The 27,487-nt window shown below is 46.1% G+C and overlaps 1 protein-coding gene across 2 annotated transcripts in view; it reads right to left on the bottom strand.

Moving 5' to 3' along the window:
• Positions 1–27,487, bottom strand: part of PLXNA4 (plexin A4) — a 417,569-nt gene that overhangs the window by 132,993 nt on the left and 257,089 nt on the right. For both annotated transcript variants that reach the window (XM_032869068.1, XM_032869059.1), the window contains exon 4: positions 18,532–18,663. In XM_032869068.1, coding sequence (XP_032724959.1) covers positions 18,532–18,663 — 132 coding nt within the window. The remainder of the gene's footprint in view (positions 1–18,531; positions 18,664–27,487) is intronic.

Raw genomic sequence — 27,487 nt, 5'->3', positions numbered from 1 at the left:
TACTTAATTTCCTATTCATTCCAGGATTTCGTATTCCATTTAGGTATGATATCGCTTTTGTCACCTCTAATTTGTAACAATCTTTCCTTGTCTTCCTGACTTTGACACTTTTCATGAATACTACTCAGTTACTTTGTAGAATGTCTTTCATTTTGGGTTTGTCTGAGATTTTCACATAATTAGAGTGAGGTTTGCATTTTTGGCAAGAATATCACAGAAGTGATACTGTTTCCTTCTCAGTGCATCTATCAAGGGGTTCATGATAGTGATATGTCTTGATACTGATGTTAATTTAACCTCAATCACTTTGCTAAGGTGGTTTCTCCACTGTAAAGTTACTATTTTCTCCAGGTAGTTAATAAATAACCTGGAGGACATATTCTGTGACTGAAAATATCCCATTTTCCTTCGAACTTTTGCCCACTGATTTTTGTATCCAATGGTGGCTCTTCTCTGCAGCAATGATTATTGCAGTGCAATTTTATTTTTTCCCTCTTTCTTTTTATTTTTATATTTTAGATCATTTTGCTTTAAAACAGTTATAAATTCATGGGAAATTGAAAGGATTGTACAGAGAGGGTTCTGTGTACCCTTCAGCCAGTTTCCCCCAATGGTTGCATCTTACAAAATGATAATATCAAAACCAAGAAACTGACATTGGTGTAAAATATGTATATAGTTCTGTTTGATTGTATCACGGGTGTAGATTCCCGTAACCACCAGTGCAATCAGGATAGAACTATTCCAGTACTACCACATAACTTTCCATACACTTAAAATTGGTGATCATATGTTGATTACACCTCAATCAAGCTGGTAAAACACAGAACACAAAAAAGACCTCAAACTCTGTCATCATTAACAGTAAGCAGCATGGAACTATTCGTTTTCATGGTTGCTGTTTTCCCAAGGAGCATCTTTCTTTGGTGCTAGGGGTGCTTATAGACTAAGATGCTCAAAACAAAGGCCAGTCCAATCAATAAGCTAAGGACACAAGGGTCCTCTCCTTTTAATTTGCACGACTCCCTGACTGTTGCTATACTGGGTAAATTAGACAAAATAATTTGTCACCAGCACCTGGACCTAGTACTTACTCGAGCACGGTTGGAGATTCCCAAAATTGTCTCCTGTGCATCAGTGTGGGATCGCATTTCTTTCTGTCTTCTCTGTCATGGTGACTATCTCTTACTTGAGTATGCCAAGTGCATCCTACTTCAGGGTCTTGCCACTTGCTGTTCCCTCTGTCTAGAATGTTTTCTTCATAGATACTCAGTAGTCAGCTCATATGTCATTATTCAGCAAGAGCTTCCTGAGCCTTGTAGACCAAACCTGTCCCCTTCTGCCAGTTTCAACTTCTCTCACGTCACTCCATCTTACTTCTCCTATGGCACTGACTACTAGAAGAAATTATCTTCGTTCTTTATTTGATGACTTGTTTATTGTCCATTCTGATGCCCCTAGCATGAAGCTACCCACATGCCTGGGTATCATCTGTTTTGTCTACTGCTAGATCTTCACTATGGCCAGGGACTCTGACCATGCCCCCCAGCAGAATTTCCTAGCCACCTTTCTTCTCATTGTCCCTCCTCTCTTCTCTTTCCTTTAACTCTCTTTATGTGCTCTCCCCATTCCAACACATATGTATTGAGATAGAAATGAAGGACACAGTCGCACTGGAGGAATCACAGACGAAGCCAGAGACTTCCGCTCACTCTCTCCCAGGCTTCTTTGCAATGACTCTTCCTTTCCCGACCCTTTTCCTTGGCTCTCTGCCTGTTCTTAATGGGTGCCTGCAGGAGGAATGCCCAGAAAGGAGGACTCCCACTAAATTTTAGCTTAGCTGTTTATTCTCAAACTGCATTTAAGCTAATAGAAAAGGCTTCACGGGAAATCTGGAGGCTTCTTGCCATCCTCATGCTTGCCCTTTGCCTCATTTCAATCTAGTTAGCCTTGTTATAATTTTTTTTCTGTGGAATGGCATATATCCGTGCCATTAATTCCACACATTTCTAGGGAGGGAGGGGGATTGAGAGGAAGGAAAGACTGATTATTTATTAAGTAAAAGACATTTCTTCTCTCTCTGGACAGCCAGGTGGATTTTCTGAACTCATTTCTGCCCTGAGATGGGGCAGCCACTTCTGAAATGAGTCCTCTGTGTTGGGGTGGGCTCTGTTTTTATGGCCAGTAGGTAATAGCATTTCCTGATTTATGAATTGGCATCTGGGGTAGGTGCTGAGCCCCTAGATGGATTCATCATGGGGAGAACAGCCATATAAATAATCCTGTCACATAAAATTATTGTTCTCATTTTGATTTTTTAAAAATGTCCTTTTGTATAGTGGGATTTAGGAGATTTTAGTGGGAAAGCTGGAGAAGGATGAGTTATTTGGCTCCCTTTTTATCTATAAGATAAAAATGTACAAGTTATTCTTCAGAAACAGTGACTTGCTTAGAAGACAATTACAATCTGAGGGGTTTGAAGGGGCGAGGGGTGAGAGGTTGGAGGAACCAGGAGGTGGGTATTAGAGAGGGCACGGATTGCATGGAGCACTGGGTATGGTGCAAAAACAATGAATACTGTTACACTGAAAATAAATTAAAAAAATTTTAAAAAAAAGAAGACAATTACCAAAATGGTTTAATTATTTGGGGGGAAACTTGGCACTTGACTTAAAGTCAAAGCTAAGGTCTTCACCTAAGGAAGGATGTAGGGAGATTGGTCTCATGCATCTGACCCAGGTTCCACTGGGGATTAAAAAAAAAATTTGGTAAAGAGAAGATCATTTCATGTTTCTCTCCTCTTCCCCCAAATCAGTGTGAGGATTCATTTAAAGGCACCAAATACTTATTGAGTGTCCACATGGTACAAACTGCCATGTGGGCCTCCTGGGGTTGCCAAGACAAACGTAAGCAGGAACTCGCAACTCAGAGGATCTGGGTGTGGATGACTCAATGTGGGATGCAGGTTTGAAGGACGCACATGACTTCCCTGGTGACACGTGTAACAGGGCATCCTGGACAGATAGTAGGACAGAGGCAGAGACCCAAGGGTGGGGGATATACATTGTGACTGAGCAGAAAACTAGCAAGTGTTGGCTGTTAAAATTTTGTTTCAGATTTTTCTCCCCTCATGAACTTGTACCTCCTGAAGGACAAGGATCCTGCCTGACTTCTTTTGTACCCATCCCTTTTCCCCTTGACCTTGAAGCTTAACACATAATAAGTTAGGAGAACTACCTTGTTTTCTATAAAAGTCTGGGTAGTTTCTATTCTAGACTTTGCAACAGCCGTATTGACTTATCTCTACCACTCAGCTTCATTGTTGTGGTCCAATCAGCCACAGACCATACATAAATGAATGGGTGTTACTGGGTTCCAATAAAACTTTATTTATAAAAACAGGAGGTCCATCAGATGTGTAGTGTAATTTACCAGCTCCAGCTCCTTTAGTAGGTCAGCAATATGTGCTTGTTGAATTAAATTGAAAGGGGACCATTTAATAGTAAGTGAATCTCACTTAAAAAAAAAAATCTACAATGAAAGACAAAGTAAATGATTGCAGAACATATTAAAAGAGTTCTTTTCTTTTTTTTTTTTTTAAGATTTTGTTTTAAAGTAATCTCTATACCCAACATGGGTCTTGAACTCATAACCCTGAGATTAAGAGTTGCATGCTCTGCTGACTGAGCCAGTCAGGTGCCCCCAAAGAGTGATTTTCTATGCAGAAAGATTTCTGTGGTACTCAGAATATATAACCTATTATAGAAGCATAGTTTAAAGAATGGATCCCTTCCATACGTGGAATTTCTAAATCTTCTCAAATATGCAGGATGTTGTGTAGACACAAGGCTCCAGAGTGGGGGAAAGAGAGAGAGAGGAACAGGAGTCTCTTTCCTCATTTCACTAGCCTAGACAGGAGCAGTACCAGGAATCTGGGAGTGACAGCCAAGGGAATAGGAGGAAGGAGTGTTCCAGCTGGTGTGTCCCTGGGGAGGGGGCCACCTAAGGCTGCTGAGCTGTCTCTAACTACTGTCTAACCATAGGGGCTTCTATTCATTCCTCTAATTTATTTCTTTGTTTTCATGGCAGAATAAACTCCGAATTCCAGGGGTCAACTAAGTGCCTGCCACCAGCCCACATGAGGCCAAAAGAGACTCGGTGTCATCCGTCAATGCCAGCTAGTTAATAATGACCAGCCTCTTCGCTAATGGCCCGAGGAAGGGGTCCTCGGGCAGCAAAGGCTGTGGCAGAGACCTGCAGGCAGCTGCATGGGGAGAATGTTTTGCAGGAAGCATTTCTGCTGGCCACTTTCAAGGGCGTACCCACCCATGCTCAGCTCTTTAGGAAAGTAGTAATTAGTTTTATTCCCTTCGGTGCACATGGCAAATGCAGCAGGATCTGGCATTTGGAGAACCACTGGAGTCTGCCCTTCTCATCTTGACTTGACTCAGGTTTACATTTATAACTAAGAAATATCAGGACTGCAAGGTGATTTAGGGGCTGTGTTCAGTTCCATAGACAGAAAAGAAACTTGGAGTGTTGAGGCTTTACACAAGGGGAGGCCACTGCAAAGAAAGGCTAATCATGACTCCACTGACCCTGTACCACCCAGCGTCTCTTCCAAACTGCAGGTGGTGAACACAATCACTAAACAGTAAGCGCCTCGAGGGCATAGATGTCTTGGGCATCTTTGTATGTTGTCAGCATGGGGACTACCCACAGAGCTGCAGGAACAAAGACTTCTAGGCCTACATAGTCCATTATGGTCATCTGGACAGTGCTTCCTCACTGGTGTGTGGTGGTGTGCTCCAAGGCCATAGGTGTGCTATCATGTTGATCTTTTCAGCCCTTGGAGCCACCAGGAAATGCCTGGAGAAGACGGTACTCCTGGTCCCTCTCTGGTTATGAGGGCACCTCTCTCACCCCAGTGAGCTATAGAAATACATTCACTGCCAAGTGAATCATAATGAAATAACAGGTTAGAATGCATTGATGGTCCACAAATGGGAAAACTAAGACTCAATAATCAAGACCTTGTGGGTCAAGTACTTGATTCCAGTTAGCCTTACTCTGTGTCCAATGCCTTTTCCATTACCCCACAGCTGCTACACTAAACTGTCAGCAAATAGCCGTGGTTGCCAAATTGTTGAAGTTGAGAAACTACTTGGATAAAAACCAGCAGAGGGCTAGATGATGTCATCAGCACTGCCTGAAATGTGAGTTGGATGCCCAAAGCTTAAGTAAACTTATTGCCAGTACATGCAAGATGTTATTCCTAGACCAATGGCTTTCACTTTGACCATGACTCATGGCAAGAGACACTTTACAATGCAACCCAGAGCACGCGTGCGCGCGCACACACACACACACACACACAAACACACACATATATAGTTTCACAAATAGTACTCATCCTTACTGTGCTTGATGGACACTGTTCTTTTCGATTTTATTCTAGTCCATTAAAAAAAAAAATTCTGGTCATGACCCTTTAAATTGATTTCATGACCCACTAAATTGATTTCTCGACCCACTAATGTGTCATGACCGGCAGTTTGAAAAACACAGGCCTGACCCCATTCCAGCTCTCCCTCCCTCCTCAACGATCAGGAAAAATGGAAGGTGAATGTGGAGAAAAGTAAGAAAAGAGACTGAGATAAAAAATAAGGAGGAAGGTGAAAGGAATACCAAAAAATGAGAGAAAGGAAGGAATGGGACAAAGGAAAAATGAATAGGAAATGGGAGACATAATGAGCAAAGGCTAACTCTAGACTGATAGACTGATGCCTGTTAGAACAGTTCTCAAGATCCACCATCATATTGGCCATAGTTACTACAAAATATACAAAATATCCCCTGCCAGCCTGTATGGCCAGAGCCATGATCGTGCAATCTGCTTGTCTACAGAATGTCTCATCTGTCAGCATGACCTCAAAATTCTTTACCATCCCTCCCAGAGAGAATGTTCTGTCTGCTGTTCAGTGATCTGGGCTTTCAAAAAATCTGGGAGACGTTGGGTAAATTACTCAAAGATAAAGAAACTGACCATACTGACTCCACACACACCGATGCACCAAGACACAAAGGGCCCTATGGACTTCCAAGCTGGGTCTTAACAACAGCTGTGAAGACAGAGAAGACAGTTGCAAAGGTGTTAGGAAAGTGAAGACTAGAGATTGAATGAGATCAACTTAAGAAACTTCTGCAAATTTACATACTCTGGTAGCCAGTGGGTGTCTACAGGGTATTGATGATTGCGTACCTCGTAGTAAAAACTTTTTGAGGATGCACCTACGATATACATATTTGTTTATAATGACTATATGTGCTCTACTTATTAATATCATTGTGTTATCAACTACACAGAACATTAGGAAATGAAGGTATGGGATAAATATTTTAATGTTTATTTTATTTTATTAATGAATGATACAAACATTTTATGACCTCCAAGAAAATTATTATTAAAAATGGTGGGACTGATGTTAGAGACGGCTTCATTGTTTACAAGAGTCTTTGCTGAGCACTTCGGGATTTGGGGTTCTGAGGTCGAGGGTTCAATTTATTTTGAAACTTTGCTTTCATGGCTGTCATGATGGAAAAAACACCTCACATAGACGCATAAATGTAAAAGGAGCATTTTTGGCTATATTGACTAAATCAAGGTACTTCTCTTTGGTTTCATGCACCAATTATGCAAAGATTGTTGTTGAAATTCAGCTGGTAGATTTCCATCTTTTCTGATGTCAATCAGCTATTCTTTCAACTAATCGGAAGGTGCTGAATTTTTATATATATATTTTAAAAATGGGTCAAAACTCTCTGAAACTCTTCCTTTGGAAGATTGTTTGGCAAGTAGAAAACTCCAAGTTTTAAAAATTTTTAGATAGAAATTTTTAGAGTGTCACACCTACTCATTATCAACAACAAAATCACATAAAGATGAAAATATTTCCAAACGTTCTTTTTTCTTTCTTTCAAAATGGTCTCCCCATGCTATAAATTCTTCCTGAAAGTGGTTACTTTCTAACACTTTGTTAATGCATTACCTTTATATTGAAGGGGGAGATGAAGTGTTTAATTTTTTTAAAGTTATCGGCAAAGTGACATACTTCTGACAGCTGCTTGTCAGACCTGAAAAGATCAGCGAATGTGGAACATTTCAGTTCTTTTAAAAGAAAAAGTGTTTAATTATGTTTCTATAACCAGCAAACCTCTGGGTTGTACAAGAAATCTTCATGGTTACTTCCATCTCAAATTGTAAAGATTCTATTTCGAGAGTTGTTTTTACAATATTGATATCTGTTGCATGTAAACTGCAAACTTGTTGTAATATCTTGAAACTGAATCAGCCAGTAAGAAAACCAGTATCACCGCTGGGAGATGTGGAGCTCCCATGTACTTCAATGCCTTTCTGACACATGTCTGATGCTTGACATACAGACCAAGGCAGGGTAAACAGTACCCAGTGCCAACTGTATATTAAATATGAGCAAAGCCTAACTTCTTGTTTTAAATAGAAAATAAAAAAGAAGCTCTAAATGGTTTCTTCCTTTGTCCCATTGGATCATTCTTTGTCCTTCTTTGCATCAAAGTGCACTTTAGTGCCACTACACTGGGCAAGCAAAAAAGATGCTCAGTGGTTTAGAGTTTGTGGTTTTAGGTCTTTGGTGTTCTGGAACAAAACAATGAAAAATAAATATAAATCTCTAAATCATGTGAATTGAGGGATATCAGGTTATCAACACTTATTTAATTGTTGAAGATAGAGTAATAAATATCTGAAAATAAACAATGACCCCTCAATTAAGAACCATCTGAGCAGATGTAAAATGATAGGATACATTAATTCAGTCAATCTCAAATGTATAACTTTGAATGGCAACAGTAAGTGAGAGGCAGGATTTTAATAATTTTAATAAAATTGGTGGCTTTCAGAGAAGGACAATGAGTTGTCAGTTAAGGCCGGGGCTAAATTCAGAGCTGAAGAGGGCTCTAGGCACCTGGGATAGAGGAGGGAATGCAAGTGAGCCCCAGCAACCAGAGGTCAGTGAGTGGCAAGGGAAGAAAAGTAGCCTGAGGTCCAAGTGTAAACTTGAGACTTGGATCCAAAGAACCCTCCTTTCCTGACCTCAGGAGAGTCGCGACAGAATTCAGCCCATGCCTGGAGATGGAACAGCACAAAAGAAGAGAGGCCAAGGTGAGGCTAGAGCCAGGCAGATCACCACCAGCGATTAGGGAGAGGAGACCAGAAGAGGTGGGAAAGATCAAAGTGAAGTCTCTTTTTCCAGTGAAGGATCCACACTCCACCAGCTGCTCTGGGAACTTCCGATAAAGCGAATTGTGTGGTCACATGAGCTTGGGAGATAGCACGTTCCCAAATTTGCCACCTCACCCCCAGCTTGGAGACTTCTAATACTCATCAGCACACCAAATGTTCTAAGATACCTGCTTAACTCAGATTTCTCCAAATATATTTGACCAAAGAAAACTTAAAAAAAAAAAAAGAAAAGAAAGAAATGTCCTGCTGAACTTTGATTCTGAGAAGAATATTTAGGTAATCCTCAACTAATTGGTGCTTAAAGCCATCACAAGGCAAAGGGACAGGTGGGGGGCCTCCTTCACCTGTCATGCCTCATGTGTCTATTGCTTGTGAACTGAGACACCGTCACGTTAATGAGACTAGTATCTCTCTCCAAGCCTTGTGGATGAAGGTGGCCTTGGGACAGTAGGACTTTCCCTCGAGGGGCCTTTCCTATCCCCCTGCAGGTAAACTCTGGTATAAGTCGTGACTCCTGTCAGAGACAGTGTGTCGAGGAAGCTATCTGGGCACAGTCAGTGACCACAGCTCCAGCGAGAGCTGTGGACCCAGGCTGTGGGGCGGCAGAAGAGGGGAGTTGTGGCCAATGGAGGCCACCTGCTCTGTTCTCTGCCGCCCAGGCCACCCAGCACCAGGGTCTGACAATATTCGGAGGAGACAGAAGCGAGTTTATGAATGACGGGAGGAAAAATAGGATGTGCGAAATTATTTTTTTTAAGATTTTATTTATTTATTTGACAGACAGAGATCACAAGTAGGCAGAGAGGCAGGCAGAGAGAGAGGAGGGGAAGCAGGCTCCCCGCTGAGCAGAGAGCCCGATGTGGGGCTCGATCCCAGGACCCTGGAATCATGACCTGAGCCGAAGGTAGAGGCTTTAACCCACTGAGCCACCCAGGCGCCCCAGGATGGGCGAAATTTTTAAAAATAAAATGCAGACGCCATTCTACTAGACCAGCATACTGAAGACAATAAAGAGGAAAACTAAGATTTATTGAGCCCTCGTTTTATGCCAGGCACTGCGCTAAATACACTTTCTAGTTTACTCATTGTAACCACCCAGGCGGTGGGCACTTACAGGTATTCCTGTTGAGAAACTGAAGGTATCCAGAGATTAAATAATTAGCCCAGGGTCCTATAGGTAGAAAGTGGCAGAGCCAGAACCAAAAACGAGGGCTGGTGGTTCCGGCTGCCGCTCTGACCTTCCTTCAAATCATCCCGCAGGGAACCCGGTAAACTTCAGCACCCACTTGGAATCCTTTCTAAGGAGGACATACCTATTTCTATGCTTGCTTCTCCAGTCCTTCTCTGTTGTGCATGACTTTAAATAAATATCCAGATAGCCTCCCCCTCAACCATTATGCGTTTCCTTGAAATGATGGCATTGTCTTTGAGTCAGTTTCAAATTCATGTCTCCATTGTCTATGCAAAATATCTGAAATGCACTTAAGGGACTCGGATCAGATACAATTCTGCCATTCGTAATTTTTCCTTTTATGCTTGTATTGCATTTGGTAAAGTCCTGTGGCATCACTAATGCCAACTAGTCATCTTGAACAATGGCACAAATTAACATGCATCTATTTACTTTTGAAAATGTCTCATCAATATTCAAACTGAGAACACAGTTCGCTTAAGTATCCGATATTCCCAGCCTCTCTTTCAGCAGAACTCAAGCACCAGTCAATCAGTCTCACCGAACTGAGCCACTTCCCTTCAGGTGCTGTCCCTAGAGGGCAGGGGAGTGGGCTAGGGTGGTGGGAGTCAGTTTTCGTCCACACCCACCCTAGCTAAGAGGAGATGGGAGCTGAGTGGTACCCGCAGAATTGAGAACCGTCTTGGGAAATACCCCAAGAGCTCTGGCCTTTAGACCAGAGTCCCCATGATACCCACCCAAGTGCACGAGGACACTGTGTTCTTCAGGCTGCAGCTGGAGTCTGCTTCCAGCTTAGCCCTCACAGAGACTCCCAGAACAGTGTGTTCCTTCTGCTCCTTTTGATTCTACGCTGTGGCATGCCTGGGCTGGGAGGGCATGCAGTGGGCACTTGCTAAGCACACATGGTGGGAAGGAGGACCTGGAAGGGGGCAGAGATGCAGCAGCCCCTGGCCCTGTTTGCCCATGCTGTTGGATTCCCCTCGCATGTTGCTAAGTGGAATATTATAGGTAGTTGTCCTTAAAATGGCACTTTGAGTGCCCCAACAGTCTCAGGATGCAGACACCGAGTGGAGAGGTGATGTGACTGTCAAGGCAATTGCCAGAGACAGATGCTTAATGGAGATCAGGATTAGGAGCTTCGAAGGTGTTTCCCTAATCACCTGCCCCTTTGCCTCTCCTAGTCCTCCTCCTGCACCACCCCCTCCCCCATCCCCTGCTGCCCTACCTCTATATACTAGCTCTTCCAGTGTTCAGAGATGAGGGCAGGGATGAGGCCATTCCCTGTCTGCCCTAGGAGTCCTGATGAATGAGGAGCCAGAAGGGAGTTCAGGTGCCCAGTCTGTGATAACCTCAAGTCCAGCTCAAACACACTAAAATTCCTTCCCTGCAGCAGAAGTAACAGAGGAAAACCCACTCAGCGCCACAGAGGCTGCCCAGCTCTGTTAACTAGGGTGGACGGGCTCCTGGCTCTTCAGTCTCCCAGAGGGCAGCATCGGCAAGTAAAAAGGGAAAGCTCAGGCTTAGTATTGTCCAAGGGGCTTCCAAATGGACAGGGGACATGTGTGACAGGCTGTCCTGGGGAGCTGGAGCCCAGAGCTGAACCGGCCTTCAGCTACTAAAGTGGGAATAATAATGATGATAATGAAGGAGAGAGCTCCCACAAGTTCCTGAAAGCCTACTACATGCTAGGCCCTTTACATAGCTCACCTTTCATCCTAAAAGCCCTGAAAGGTGGTCATTATCATTTGCATTTGACACATGAAGAAATCAAAGTGCCATCTGCATGAGAGATTTGGTCCAGGGGCAGGGCTGGTGAGTATGCGAAGGGTCTGGATGGAAACCCAAGTTCGTGGCCTATTCGGGACCACCCTGTGCGCTCCCTCCTACATACATTTTCACCTTCGAGTCACCCCATCTGACAAATGTCAGGCCACTGCCATTTTCTCTCTTGGGGAGGTGACCGGACTCAATCACATTCAGGTGTTAGAGATTTTATGCCTACATGAGTGACCACTTGGAAACATGTCTGTTGGAAAAGGAGGGGGCTCCCCTGCCTACTCTTTCTATGGGGTGGGTTGACTGTGTCTGGGGCCTCATGTACCTCAAGAGGCTCACGATAGATGTTGTAAGACAGCTCTTGTCCCAACCTCCACCAGGCTGGAACTAAGGCAGATTAAGCCAAGGCATATACGGGGCTACTGGGCAGTTCTGGGCTCCTACTGTCGCCCCCACCTCCCCATTCAGCCCTCAACCCTTAGCGAGCCCTTTTGCCTTCTCAGGCTCATTTTGGAGCCTAAGGAGTCAGGTGTATGTTTTCCACAGACAGGACCAGAAGATAAAGATTGTCTCTTGACCCCACGGAGAGCTCTGTGTCCCTCATGAGAAGAGGGGCTACAGAAAACATCACAGGAGGAACGGACTGAGTGTTCATTTGGCTCCTTGGCCACCGTGCTGTGTGACACCGGCCAAGCCATTCACTGGGTTTCCGTTGGCTCCTCAGTCCTACAGGGAAAAGGCTTCAGGAGAGAAGTGTCCCCAACAAGTCTTGAAGGCTTTTCCAGTTCTGGGGTTTTGTGACGCTAGGGGGAAGCCAGGGTCCCGGCACCTGGGGAGTGTAGGAGGCTGGGTCCCTCCAGTACTGCGACAGTAAAATGGGGATGTTCTGCCTTACAGAGAAGGAAGTGAGAAGTGGGAGCATTTCAGTGAGGGCACGCTGGAACCTTTTGGATCAGCTCCAGACAAGTGGGAAGGCTTCTATCTGAGTGACCTCGGGTGAAACAGCGCAACAGCCGTCCTCTTTTTTCGAGTGTCTGAGACAGCTCTGTTTCCTGCCATTCACTCGTAGGGCCCTGCTTCAAGTTCCCTCTCCCAGGAGCTATCAGAACAGCCCGGTCTGGGTGCCAGGAGCAAACGTCCAAATGGGCTTGTCACCGTGTCAGCCATCCAGACACAAATGGCAGCATACAGCCCTGTCCCCTGCAAGGGGTGGGAAGAATGACACCAGATGGTCCTGTCACCTCGAACGGAACTGAGGAGAGGCTTGCCCTGGATCCAGAGCCCAGAGGATCAGAATCGTTCTCACAGGAGCCCAGCGGGGACAGAAACCATCTCCGCGGCTGAACTTATGTGAGATGAGGTCTGCAGATGCCTGAGATTGCCAGACTTCACACGGGCTGCCCTCAGAACACCCTGGGAGGCAGGCTGGGGATCGGAGGGACACTGAGGCACAAAGAAACAGTAATGGTCCCCCATCACACAGTGGGTCCCAGCAGAGGCTCCATACAGTTCGGGATCCCAGCCCCAAGTGGCGTGAACCTCGCTTGGACCACAGTACCACCTTCCCTTTGAACCGAACTTCCCCGGGCAAATGTCAACATGGTAAAAATCCCAGTCACAAAGGGCCCCTCTCACCAGTCCCATCCCAACAGGCACACTGGACCAGCTCTGCTTCACAACCCCAAGCACGGAGCTTGAAAAGAAACATGAAGACCAAGGAAAGGAGTAGGTCACCAAGCCTCCTCTGTTTGTCCCTTTGTACACCTGTGCCACTCTGGGAAGACTTCTCTGACCACTGCTGAAAACGACAACTCTCTTGCTTTGACGAGGTCTTCAGACCCCACTTACTCTGCCCCATTTCCTTTCGTCCCAAAACATACTATGTGATTTATCCGGGATGATGGCTGCTTCTTTGCTGTGTCCTCTTGCGAAAACTGCAAGCCCCTACTTGACACTTGCGTCCCTAAGGCCTAGGATAGCGAGCTCCTGGCCCCTGGCAGATGCTTAGGGAGCATATGTTCAGTGAATGAATGAATCAGGCCCGAGTAGTGGTTTACAAAGTAAGAAGGCCCTCGCTACTTGGCTGCTGGCTTATGCTGGAAGGAGCCAAGCAGAGCTGCCCCAGCTGGCCCTGCCTTCAGAGGAACTCCGAGCAGCAGGTGGACCTGCCTCCAGACCCACGTCCTCGGCCCCCACAGGTATCTTGTCCAGGATCACAGCTAGGACTGAGTGTCACTAGCTCTTGGGAGTGTCCCCTGGAAGACCCACTGTCACAGGAGTCAGTGAAACCAAGAACGCCATGAAGGATGGCTTTGGCCCAGACACAGCGCATGTGTATCTCCAGAGCAGAAGCGAGTGTTTGAGGTCTCTGGCTTTCAGGCAGGGGAGGGCGGCCGCGTGAAGTGGCCGAGATGCTGAATCTGCCACTTGCTCCAGGGCCTAGCGAGGAGACTAGCCTCGCGTGGGGGACAGCTGCTTCTTCCCTGGTGGGGAGCTGCTCCAGGGCCTCCGAGGACAGCCCAGCTCTGCCGCCTCATCTCCTCATTCAGCTGCCTCACTGACATTTTTTCTCACTTCCTTCCCCTCGCTCTGGCAGGTTTTCATCACAGCAGCTGCGGTGTGTACTGACATTCCCTTGGGAACGCGGGAGTCGTAGTAAATACACACCGTGTACATAACATGCAGGTCCGTACAGAGCAGGAAGGAGGTCGATGGGAGACATGCGAGCGAGGACAGACGCAGGAGGAGGTGTGTGTGTGTGTGTGCACATGCACGTGCACATGTGAACACACACATGCACACACAGAACACACACACACAAACACACACATGCACACACATATGCACACACTCAGAAACACACATGCACACACAAACACACATGCACACAAACACACGTGTATGCACACACACTCAGAAACACACACATGCACACACACATGCACACACAGAAAGAAACATGCACACAAATGAACACACGTGCACACGCACATGAACGCACACACGCACATGCACGGACGCATTCTATGGAGATATCCAGCTGTACACTCACTCTGGCACACCAAGGAGAAGTGTGTATGGAAAGTGAAAGCCTCGCTGGGTGAGATATAAAGAGGAACTCGCATACTCCTAATAGAGGGAAATAATATCCTGGGTTGGAATTATTCAATTTGCAAAAATCATAGTATGTTGGAGGTTCCCTCACTTCTATATGCCGAGCCAAGCTCTTTCCACAGGCATTATCTCATTTGGTCTTCATCAGTGCCCTAGGAGAGCGATACCATTTACTACATTCCCATTTCACAGACCACAAACTGAGGTGTGGGGGATTTCTCCCAGGGCATCACCTATCACCGTCCACTCCCTGTTCCAAGGCAGTCCTTCTGGATCCCCGGAAACATCGAGTATGCGTTTGCCTCCTGTGGCCTCTGAGCTAGCTGTTCCTTCTCCCTGGAGGAGGATTTGTTCCCAGTTGCCTCCTGCCACTTGGCCTTATCCTTCTTTCTGCTGAATGGTTCCCTTCTTGGGAGGCTTTCTCTGACACCCTTCTTGAAAAGAGCATTCCCCATCATGTTCCCGGCCACCACTTTATTCCCACAGAGTCTGTTAAGTTTCTCATTGCATTCACCATCCCCTGACATTCAGCATTCACTCATTGACTCATTCATGGTCCGAGTCTCTACCTAAAATATAAGCACTATCAGGCCAGGGATTTTGTCTATCTCATCCCCCACTGAATCTCCAGTATCTGGAGAGTGGCTGACTCACAGCAGGTGCTCAATATTTGTTCATATTGAATGAAGAAATAAGGTACTGAGAGGGTTAGTAACTTGTCTGTGGTCACAGAGCCAGGAAATACATAACATTGGTATGCATACACATGTACACACACACACACACACACACACACACACACATACACACACACCCCACTCCATTCTCTGCCTCTACTAGTTACACCATCGTTACATTTTCCGACCCTCTAATCACATGACTGGCTCCCCTGACAACCAACAACCCCTCCCCCCTTCTTTAGGGGATTTCCAAAAGTCACCTAATTAACATAAATTCGGCAGTGGTTGGAAGGAGCTTATTACAAATAACAAGACACCCATTTCACTTTTATGGCTCCTGAAGACTTCAGGAACTGAGGACAAAAGACCAAATATTATAAATAAAAGATTCTCCATTGCTCTCATCACTCAGGAAATTCCAAGGGTTCTGGTAGCCCAGTGGCAGAAATGGGCATGAAGACCAAATGTATGTTCTTCTTATAAGCCACAATATCACAATTAGGTATATATGACTGGCACATCGGATCTATAATAGTTCTATTTAAGAGACAGTTCAAGAAGGCTATTTAGGGTAAGTAGGTTTACTTAAATAAAAACACAAAGCAAAAAATAGTTCAGGACAGGGTAAACGTTATAGCAGGGATGAACAGATGACCAAAGTTTGAGAGATACTTCCTTTGCCTGAAGGGTAGTCTTGTAATTATATGTAAGTTTGAACTTGGGAATTAAGAAATGTGAAACGGAATTTGTATCAGTCCCTCTTTTCCAATTCTGGGTCCGTGATGACAATGGGACACAATCAATCATTCATTCATTCATTCATCAGATAATTATCAAAGGCCCATTAGGTGAGATTTAGACAGACGAAGAAGACATAGCTTCCCCCAAGTTGCTGACAGTCTGGTAGGAGAGAAAGATAAGGAGAGAAAGCCAGCCCTGGGTGTGACCAAAGAGGTGTCTAAGCAGACGTCAGCAATCACTCATTGTAGATGGGGACAGCACAGCTCAATTTTGAAAGACAAGGCAAAATTCTCCAGATGAGAAAGGGAGGTGTCCTCCAGGCAGAGCCCACATCACAGCTGGGCATACAGAGACTAACCTGTAGACTCCACCGGCAAAGCATCCTGACACAGCATGCCTGACACCAACCCACCAGCTGACAGTGGTGGGAATATCCCTAGTGCATTTACTGAGGTGCCCTTGGCCCCAGCTCTACTTGGTATGCTCAGCCAACAAGGCAGCCTGTGGGTTCTTGATAGGCTTTCCACTGGGACTGAAGCCCTGCTCCCGGCCCACCTCAGTCTTGACCTGAACTGTTAAGCTCCATACCTGAGAGGTCACCCAGAATCTTGATGCCACTATCTGCCTGATTTCAAATACGGTCAATGTCCACAACATCTTGTTGCAATGTCATGAGAACAAGAGCCTCCATTTACCAAGCCCTTACTCCGTGCCAGGCTTGGTTCATGCCTGTTACATGTGCTATATCGTTTGATCCTTGGGACACTATGGGATGTTATTATTACTTCTATGCAGCAGTTGAGAACTTTAAATCTTAAAGAGGTTAAGGAACTTGCCTGAGATCATGCTTAGTACATGGTGAAGCCAAGGTTCGTGCTGGGACATTCTGACACCAAAGCCTGTGCACTTAACTGTTGTGCTGCACCACCGCTTCCCACAAAGAATGGGCAAACCCACTGGAGACCAGTGTTGGGCCAGCTGTGAGGGGCCTTGGGACTTTATTTTGATGGCAGTCTGCCCTCCATCTCAGTGAAGAGAAGCCCCAGAGAGGATGAATGCCCTGACCCCATCCATTCCTGCCTTCCTTTCTTTTCCTACAATCCAGAGCTCCCATCATGCCCATTCTCCAAGCCTGGGTAGGTACTGACCATGGACCTCTCTCGGGCAAGCAGAATGCAGAGGACAAGGATCTCAGAATCCCATCTCTGTTATCAGAGGGGGCTCCCCATGGCTTATATTTTCCATCCTTGGAAATTCTTAGATAAAGTTCCAGGTTGAGAGATCCTGGTTTTCAGGTAAGGTAAGAAATCCTAAAATAGGTCATGCTTTGTGGAGGCAATGGGTCTTCTCCAAAGGAGTCATTCTACCGAGGAAAGCTACTTCCCCTCCATGTCTAGAGCCTCAAAAGTAGGCAGGGAGTGGGGAGTGTGGGCTCCATTGAGAAAGAGCAAGAAAGGAGAGCAAAGGAGCTGCCTCAGACCCTATCCTGACTCCTGGGGTCAAATGTTCCTCTGTTAGCCCCACATTGGGCAATCCCCAAGCCAGGGCAGCCTCAATGAAGACACCACAATGGGTCCCAGTGTGGCTGGGTGGGGAGTCCCACACCAAGAGAAGATGTCATCATGCTCTTAGGGAGGGTGGGGCTGCTGTGGGCTGCCAACACATAATACACAAGCCCTGGGGGCGGTATAATGTGGTATTCATCTCCTTCCCTATGCAGAGAGGGGACAGGCGGAACAATCCAGACTCTGTCGGCAAGGTCCTCTGGGGAGTTCAGGCCTCGCTAATGAAGATGAATAAGAGATGGGATCTGCCCCTCATGGCTGCTGCCTGTGTCACATACATATTTATGGACTGGAGGGACAGCTCCTGGGAATGACCCACCCCACACAGAGAGGAGAGGGGGAAGGCATGGCGGTGCTAATCCACTCTTGAGATGGGCGTGTCTTGCCACGGCAGAACACTCTGGGCTGTGAATTAGGGCACTCCAAGACATACTCTTAAATATGTGGAATTTTCAAGGTGATATATATACCTTTGCCTGCTGTAGATGCATGAATCCTGGTCTAGGCCAAGGACACTTGAAGAACTTACTTAGTACTCAGCTGAGTTCCAGAAACAAGCCCAACTTTGCTACTTCCTACTTAGTATCAGTTAACAGTAATCCCTGCACCCTCTTGTTCTGCCTGGCTTGGCCTCATGGAATTTGCCAGAACTTCATGCTAGAGTTATAGGTACATACAAAGGTTCAGAACACATGCTGTATCATCTCATTTCATGGATAGAGACCCGTGTTTGGAATCTCCATCCATTTGGAACTATTCTATGATGTTCCCTCAACTAAGATGTTTGGGCAACAAATCCTTGTCCACCATAGACCTCCAGGGTCTAAGAGAGTGACCTTGCTAGGAGATGATACTTTCTGTAGGGCGATCTGGATAAAAAACTTGGGCATTTGTACCATGTTTCTTCAAAAGACAGTAAATGCTGGCCTTGAATCTATACTCACCCATCACTTTGAAGTTAGTGGATTTGTTCTAGACTCCCAGATGTTTTGATATTTTAAACGTTTTATTCCCCCTTTCAGTGCACTCAACCTCAGTCCCCAGGCAATATAACCAAAAAGATACACACTGAGCCAAATAAATCCAATGCCCTCTGTGCAGCTGGCCTCCTGTAGGTTTCTACTGAGCCACAGGCTAGTACTTAGCACAAGACAAATGTCTAACAGAGCCCAAGAGCCTTACCTGCCTTTCTGACATGATGTAGAGCTGCTCGTGGTCCTTGGAGAAGGCCATATCCCGGAGGACTGGGCCGGGCTCTACCACCTGCACCGTCTCATACTGGAGCGCGTTGCCCCTGGGCCCATCCACCCGTATCTGCGGAGAAGAGGGAGAGGAGAGATGATATGAGTTCAGATCCTATACTGCCCACAGTTCAGCTTCAGCCCAGAGACCCTCCCAACAGCTAAGGAAGAGGCAGCGAGCTCTGCCTCCATGATGCCGAGCCCGGGCCCTGAATAGAAGCCCCCCAGGGGCCTCCTGCTGGGAAAGGCAGAGAGAAGGGAAGGCAGAAGACCAAACCAGGCTCCACAAAGTCTTCAGAGAAGAGGATGGGGTTGGTACTGGGGAGCAGCGGCTGGGGATTGAGTGAACCATGGGTAACTGAAGCTGCTTCAGATCAGAGGGCCATTGTGTAACAGAAAGGCAATACTATTTGCTAGGTTTGTTCTCAGAAAATAAGTGGGTGTAAGAATGTAGGCTGATTCTTTGAGATGGCTTCCCAGTTATCATTGCCACACCTTTGAGGGGGAACCAAGCAAGGAGCCAATCCCAGAAGTTTCACACTGGTGGGCTCATTCTGGCCATTAACTATCGGCTTCTGCTTCAGCCTCAGGAGTAGATGTAGGTCTTCAAACCTCCTGGAGGTTCTATTCATGTCCCCAGGGAAGGGGACATGAGCATTCCAGGAAAATGCATGTTGGGCATGAGTCATCTCCAAACTTCCGAGAACACTTAGCAGAGTAGATCACCCCTGGTCCATTCGCGGGCATTCCTAGAACTGTTCAGACAACGTGGAGACAACCAGGAGAGACTTTTGCCCACACCCCCCATAGTGGAGGACCAATTCTAGAAAGCTGGGGGTTTCTCAATGCTGCGTGGTGCTCAGTTGACCTGGGGTGCTGGCTCAGGTTTCTAGAATCAGAATCATTACAAGTCTGGGCTCATAGATTCGACACAATCACTTCCTAGTACTTATAATGCCACCCACCGAAGTCAGAACCAAATATCCGGAGGGACACAGGGAGAGGCAATAGCTAGGGGATCACCAAGCTTGATTAGACGCCCCTTGTATAAGACTCTGTAAGGTACCCACAGTGTAATTTTAGAGGTTTCAGTAATGAAACTAAAGAAAAAAGTTATATTTTATATATTCCCATTATGCACTTACTTGTAATTTTTACTATTTAATTTTTAACCCTTCATGGTATCAAGGAGAAGAGAAGTTATTCAGAGAAAATAAATTACAGAAGGGACACCACATTAATGCCAACGGATGACATCAATTCATCTGAAAAGTCTGCTGCCTCTCGTTTCTATTGAATTCACTGAACTCCGACACTAGGTTATTTTGCAGTTTGTGTGTTTGCTTTTAGGTTTGTTCCAGGCTCTGTTTGTTTTCCTCTAAAGCACGACTCTTAAGCCCTTCCTAGATGTCAGGCACTAAGAAATGGTTTTGCATGTAATTCCTTATTGGTGTAACCCTCTCAGTCCTGTGGGGTTAGTGGTCATTTGTCCTGACGTGCATGGTCTCTCCAGCATCTGTTCCACCCTCTGCCACCTTAGAGGCAAGACTGGACCCACCCCCTGCTTCCCTGGGGGCGGGAGGTGCTCCCTGATGGGCACGAGCAATTCAGTTTCATCTCACTCTGTTGCCTCAATGATTAAAGAAAACAGACCCAAGTCAATCAACATATGTACCTAGGGCAAAGCAGGGACAGACAGTGTTTTGTGATGAGGGAAGAGAGATTGCTCCTCACCCTCAGCACATCAAAGAAACAGCTGACTCCAAGAGCTGCTGGCAGCCCTTTTGTCATAAAGAGGAGAGCTAAAGCCAGGAAAGGTTTATATACAAAGACAGAAAGAACTAGTCTTTGGTGATGTCCCTGAGTCACTGAATCAAAATGATCCCACAGCCTGCCCTCCATCAGGGCTTTCTAGTTACTCGTTATTTCCTTATTGTTAAAAGAATAAAAAGGCATTTTTGCAACATCAAAAGTCTTAACTGCTGTACTGATACAAACAACGAGGAAAATGAGACAGAGGTGCAGTAAACAATTAGTCTGAGCTATAAAAGCTGGGGACAGAATTTGGATTCAGTTCGACTCCAAAGTCCACGCTTTTCCTTACAACCCTATTACATGAGACCTTGTTCCTTGGTAGGTTTCACGTTCATTCACTGGGGCGTGCCACCTAGACAAAGGCAGGGGGCTGAGGTCAGCATCTGTCTCTGGTCTATACGATGCCAGAGGCTTTGCCAGTCATTCCTGATTTTGATGCTGAAATACTCAAGCTTGACAAATATTTATTTTAAGAACGAAGAAATAAATGAACGCAGCTAAAGCTTCCTTTTGCTGATTTCTCATGAAGCTCATGAAAACAAAACAAACAAAAAACTAATAAAGGCACAGAAAGAGAATACTTTTAGCTCTGAAAATCAAAATGCCTCAGATTCCAATAGCTCACCTGCTTCTGTGCCCATCCCCATGCCACCAGATGACTATCCTGGCCAGGCCCTTCCTTCATCTGAATGAAATGAGAGTTCATGCAAAACCCATTGGGATTACTACCCAAGTCTGACTGCGTGGCGATGGCCTTGGCCCCCAGCCCAGTCAGGCTGCACCCCAGCTGTGAGTCACCTCTGGAGAGTGACAAGAGTGACACTGAGCACTCTGGCTGGTCTCCAGCCCCTCCAGGCTGCCGGCAGGAGCAGGATCCCCCAAGGAATTCTGGTGGATATGCGTCCCAGGCGGTGCCCGTGGTCTGATCCCCAGGGGAAATTGGATTCAGTGCCTTATCAACCTTCTTTATCACTGGGCCCCAGCTCCCTGCTCTTTAGCATAAGGCGATGTGGCGGATGTCGGTGGACATCAGAGGAAACCAGATGAGTGGGGGTGGGGACAGAGGGATGGACCAGGGAACACCTAGGGCAAGTTTTCACAGGCCTTCCCCAGGGAGGCAGGATAGGGTTATTGTACCCCCTTCCACACTCAGTCTAGGTGGGAAATCAGTCATTGCAAAAGCAGGGTTCCCTCTCCCCATACCCCTCCCCCATCCTCAACTTATTTCAGAAAACTTCAAAGGAAAGCATCCATTTCACCCATCCGCTGAAAGAATCTCACAAAGATCTTGGCTAAAAGGAGCTTGTGGTAGGACTGGCTGAATGATGGATGATCACAAAATTTAGGTAGAATGATCCAGCTGCTGGCTGCTTTGGCCTCACATAAAAGATAGCAACAAGAACTGCTAATAGCGGAGTGACTACCGTGTTTCAGGTCTCGTGCTGGCGTTCTATACCTACCAGCTTCTCATTTAAACTACCTAACTCTGCTCAGTAAGCACTAATATTATCCCACTTACAGCTGAAGCACAGAGAGGTTTAGTAACTTGCTCAGGGTCACACAGCTAGTGAATGGCATGGCCTCAACTCTTACCAAGGTCTGACTGATTCTGTCCATGCCTCCGTGTGTTTATGTACTACACCAGTGCCTGTTGAACCAAGTTTCATTTGGTTGTATAAACCCACATCCCTTCAAGAAGGGGAAGTCATTGATGTTAAGCCAACATCACCGTAGGAGAGTGGGAAGAACCCTGTCTGCACCTGCTACCGTTCTCGTGGGAGAGAATCATGCATATGAATGAAGGTGATGCTGCTGTAAATTTTCCAATAACGATCCCTTATATTTTTGTTTGTTACCCTGCACAGCATTCTTAAATAACGTCGTCCCATCAGATGGTTTTAAGATATTTATGATGTTGACAACTAGCATCATTGTTCTCATTTCGCTGATGAAGAAACTGGAGAGGAGGGGGGCGCGCGCTGTTCTGGGTCTTGCCCAAAGTTTAGTGGTAAACTGAGGATAGTCAGGACTAGAATTCAGGTCTCCTGGTTCCTAGCTTGGTGCCTGCCTCTTAGCCATTTAGATTTTTCCAAAAGCCTTTGACAAGGTTCTACATGAAAAGGCATTTAAAAATAATGAGTCACTGTGGGACTTTGGGCAGTCTGATCATGGAGAAGGAACTGGCTTAGAGACAGAAAAAGACACGTTTCAGCACGGAGGAGTGGAGCTGGGGCCATTTCCCTAGCACTGGTGTTATGACTTGTTTTATTTAATATTTTGTGTAAGTGGTCTGGAGGAGGGAGCGAGAAAGTACGCAGATGATTCTGAGCTCTTTGGGCTGGCAAGAAGGCCAATGGTAGAGATGAATTGCAGAAGGGTGATGCATTCTCAGGGAGCACTGGGGAGGGTAACTGCACAGGGGCAAAAAAGCTAGGACTGCGCATCTCAGCACAGCACCCAGGACATGGCCGGTGCTCACCAAGTTGTTACAGACAGGTGTGGGTAGGGGTGTGGCGAAAAGGGAATTCTTGAACACTGTTGGTAAAAATGCAAACTGGTATAGTCACTATGGATAACAATATGGAGGAGCCTCAAAAATTATAAATAGACCTACTTTATGATCTAACAGTCCTACTCCTAGGTATTTACTCAAAGGAAACAAAATCAGTACCTCCAAGAGATGACTACATCCCATGCTCATAGCAGCATTATTTATAATAGCCAAGATATGGAAAGTATCTAAGTATCCATTGATGGATAAAAGGAGAAGGAAAGGGTAATACACACACACACATATGTGAATACATGTAAACACATATATGTTATATATGTATATATACAAAACATATATATGTTTATATTTTAAATATATAAAATAAAGCCTTAAAAAAGAAAGAAATCCTGCCATTTTGGACAACATCGGTGAACTTAGGGAATACTATGCTGTGTGAAATCAGCCTGACACAGAAAGGCAAATATTGCATGACCTCACTTATATGTGGAATCTAAAATAGTCAGACTCTTAGAAACAAAGACTAGAATGGTGGTTGCCAGGGACTTGGGGTTGGGGAAAATGGGGAGATGTTGGTCAAGTGATACAAACCTTCAGTTACAAGACAAGTAAGTTCTGAAAACCTAACACAGAGCAATGTGACTGGAGTTAGTAATACTGACTCGTGTATTTGAAATTCGCGAAGAAGGTAGGTCGTAAGTGATCTCGTCACACCCACAAGGAAAATGGTAGCTGGATATACTGATTAGCTTGATTACACCAATTATGTCATAAGACATACATATATCACGTTGTATACCTTAAACATAGACAATTTTTATTTGCCACTTATGCCTTGATAAAGATGGGGAAAGATGAGTAGTTACTACATAAGTGGTCAACTCCCTACGGGAAAACCCAGCCACGTTCTACCAATGGGACCACGGCCCTGAGCTGATCTAGGTGAGACCAAGGAATTACTCAAAGTGAGAGGCGGGACCAAGAAAGAAGTGCTCAGGCAATCACTCACGGCTCCCCATACTCCACAGCAGCCTGAATGGCCAGCAACATGTCAAGCAGCGTTCAAATGGGATTTCAGGGGAAAACAGACAAAAAGAAGTCATTCTCCTGGCCAAGTTCACTTGAATGCAGAATATCATGTTCAGTCCACCCTGATAAGGTAGAAACATAATCCAGATGCCTGCACCTGGAGAACAGCCTAGGAAAGATGCCACAGGCCACAAAGGCATAGTTGAGATCAAAGGAGACGTGTTGGCCAGTGGCCCTGGTTCAGTCGCCAACACAGGGACCACCCCGAAGCTTCTAAGGTGACAGTAAGAAGCCATGAGATTTATTACTGTACACATCAGGACAAACAAGATTTATTATTTTATGCAACGCAGATGATAGTTGTGGATCACCTAAGCAGTGAGAAAGGATGAAAACAGAAGTTGATTTTTGTTTTAAGGTAGAAAATGTAAAGAAGCTACTAATGTAAATTTAGGTGTTTAGAAGATGTTATTCTCTGAGGCTAACACCAAGGAGAACATCACATCCTGACCCCACATGTCCCTTGAAAGAGGGACACTCCACGTTCATTCATCGTCCAGAGGGCATTCATGGAATGCCATGGTGTTCTAGGCTCAAAGCTAGCTTCTGGAGGAGAAAGTTGGGTCTTTGTCCTGTCTTCCAAGGAAGCCTGTCCTCTGAAGGGTTCAGACACCACACAAATAAAGCCAAGTGGAAAATGCTACAGTTAAGTGTGTTCATGGCCCTTGTTCCCTCTTCCCAGGAAATCTGGCCACTGACTGGAGTGTAACCAGGAATTTTCAGCCTAGCCCCAAGTGAGGCTCGAGGGAGCATGCGAGCCAAACGACAAAAGAGCTACCAACATGGCGCCTCCAACTCTGAGAGGGTTGGAGACAAAATCTCTTGAGTCCAATAGAAAGATTGATCTAGAATAGTGAAATTAGTGGTACAAACATTTTATAAGGACATACCCATATTGGCCAAGGGAGGTAAGAGAGGGAGAGATCTGTTTGTCTTCATGCGGCCCTGTCCTGAGGAGACTAGGTGTAATTGTTTCTCTGTGGCTGGGTGTGGCATCCCTTCAGGTCTCACCTAGGACTCGATGGAATATTCTTCTAACCAGTACCAGACAACAGCAATGTAACGCCCATCACAAATGTGGACCACATGTGACATTTAGCATTTTCCACTAATGGTTACATGATAAAAGAAACATGTAAAACTGATTAATTATAATTAATTTTAATCATCTATTTTATCTAGCACAATGTACCCTGAGTATTATTACGTTCACATGTATGCAGTATAAAAAATTGTCAGTGAGATATTTTACATTTGTTTCCTCACACTAAATCTTCGAGACCTGATGTGTATGTATTTTAGACTTACAGCAACCCTTATAGGGACCAGACACATTTCAGGGGCTTAATAGCCACATGTGGCCCATGGCTGTCCTATGGGATGGCACAATTCTAGATCACTGTCTGTCATCCCTGTGTTCTGATCTGTGCTCGCCAAGCGATCTTGCTGATAATTTGGCTGCCAGCTATCCTTCTAGGGGTGCTCTCAGTTGAGATCTTTCTCACTCCATTCCCTGGCTGACACCCTTGTGTCTCCCAGGACCTTCGATTTATAGCATGATGCATGTGTCCCAGTGTCTTCACTTTTCTGGAGCTCACAAGCTCTAAACTCCAACCAGCTGTGTGGTCCCCGTCAGCCTGAGCAAGTTATAACGTGCATCTGTGTGGGCTGGGTTCTGCTCTAGCCTAGCACCTGGCGAGCTTGTTTGATGTACCCCTGCCTTCTCTTTCCACTTTCTCAGGCTGCAGGCAATCTGGGCACACCTCTTGGATGCCAGGTACGCCCTATACCCCGGGAGGGGTGGTGGTGGTGGCAGTCGAGAACACTTAAGAACAGCTGAGAGAGAACCAAGCGGTCCGAAGAGATGCTACAGGGGCATAGCCCCAAAGGCTCCGCGCCGTACAGGCAAGACTGCTGGGGGCGAAGCGTGACCTGGATGGTGTGGGCTCTCAGGGGCCTGGGGGCACAGCTGACTGCCAATCACGGAGGCGAATTTCAATATTTAACAAGCAGAGCGTTGTTCACAATAGCCAAACACGCAAGCAATCTAAACATCTGTTGACAGCTGAATAAAGAAAATGTGATCTATACATCACGTAGCTCTAGTGTGTATATATCTACAACACACATATAAGTCCATGCACACAAACAAGAGACTGTTAATTAATGAAAAAAAAAAAAAGAAGAAGAAGGGAATCTTGCCATTTGTAACACTGCAGGTGAATCTGGCGGGCATCATGCTAAGTGAAACAAGCCAGATACAGGAAGACACATATTGCATGACCTCACTTCTATGTGGAATCTGAAATAGACTCAGAAGCCGAGTGAGGAACGGAGGTTAACAGGGGCTGGGAGGAAGGGGGCATGGGGAGATGTTGGTCAAGTGGTATCAAGTGTCAGTTTTATGGGGTACATAAATTCTAAAGATCTAATATACAGCGATGTGATCACAGTGTACACTTGAAGTTGGCTAAAAGGTTGGTCTGAGGTGTTTCCATAATGTAGATGTATTATATAGATCACAACATCCCATCGAGTCCTACACCTTAAATATATCCCAAATTCATTTGTCAGATATACTTCAGTAAAGACGAGCAAGGCGACAGTGGGCGAGACCACACCAGGACGAAATGACCAGACATCCGCCGTGCCTGGACTGCGCAGGGCCCTCCATCGCAGTGTCTAGCATGCACAGCGCCATTCCCCGAGGAGGCCTACCCGGGACAGGCACGTGTGCTCCCCGGGGCATACACGGGCACCCCCCCACCCCCAAGCCTGCCCCTCCTGCGCCGTCTGCAGCCCGGGCTATTCCCGGGCAGCGCGGCCCCCTTCCCCTCCAGCCCGTCCACCTCTCTTCATCCCTGGCACGGTGAGTGTCTGCGCTGCCAGGCAGAGCGCTATTAAAACATCAGCAGGGTGGCCTCCACAAAGGTCAGCCATCCGGGGAGCTCCTGACAGCTGCTTGTTTGTTTACTGGAACATTATCTGGGCCGGGCTGTTGATTTACATCCATTGAAGGACTGCACAATAAATACAGGCTCCCAGTAGCAGGCAGATGCTCGCACTAGACCGTTCTGGCTGCCTTCTTGCTTGGAATAATCTCCCTAATGAGCAAACAGTGCCATTCATCTTTAAAGATGCAGGCAAGCCCCGGTATCCCCCCTTTCCTCTTTCCTTTCACATTCTCCCCCAGATTTCCTGGTCCAGGTCTACCCTGCCAGATTTCTGGGCTGCGCCCAGCTCGGAGGAGGAGAGAGCCGGGTCGCATCTGGCAGGCCTGGGATTGGAGCCGCAACTGGAAAGGCAGGGAGGGACCGATGTCCCTGGGACACTCTGAATTCTCCACAGAGACCCTCAAAAGCCCAAACACAGAGGCCAGTGGAAACCCACCTGGTGACGTGGGTGGCCCCCACAGAGCCGGGGGGTGGCGGGCAGGGCTTGTGGAGATGGACGCCCCACCTTCAGGCTGAGCCTGAGCCAG

Source organism: Lontra canadensis, unplaced genomic scaffold (assembly GCF_010015895.1).
Source record: "Lontra canadensis isolate GAN:19392208 unplaced genomic scaffold, GSC_riverotter_1.0 scaffold2, whole genome shotgun sequence".
Lineage (NCBI taxonomy): Eukaryota > Metazoa > Chordata > Mammalia > Carnivora > Mustelidae > Lontra > Lontra canadensis.
The sequence above is the reverse complement of the archived record's forward strand: the minus strand, read 5'-3'. Positions and strand labels throughout refer to the sequence as shown.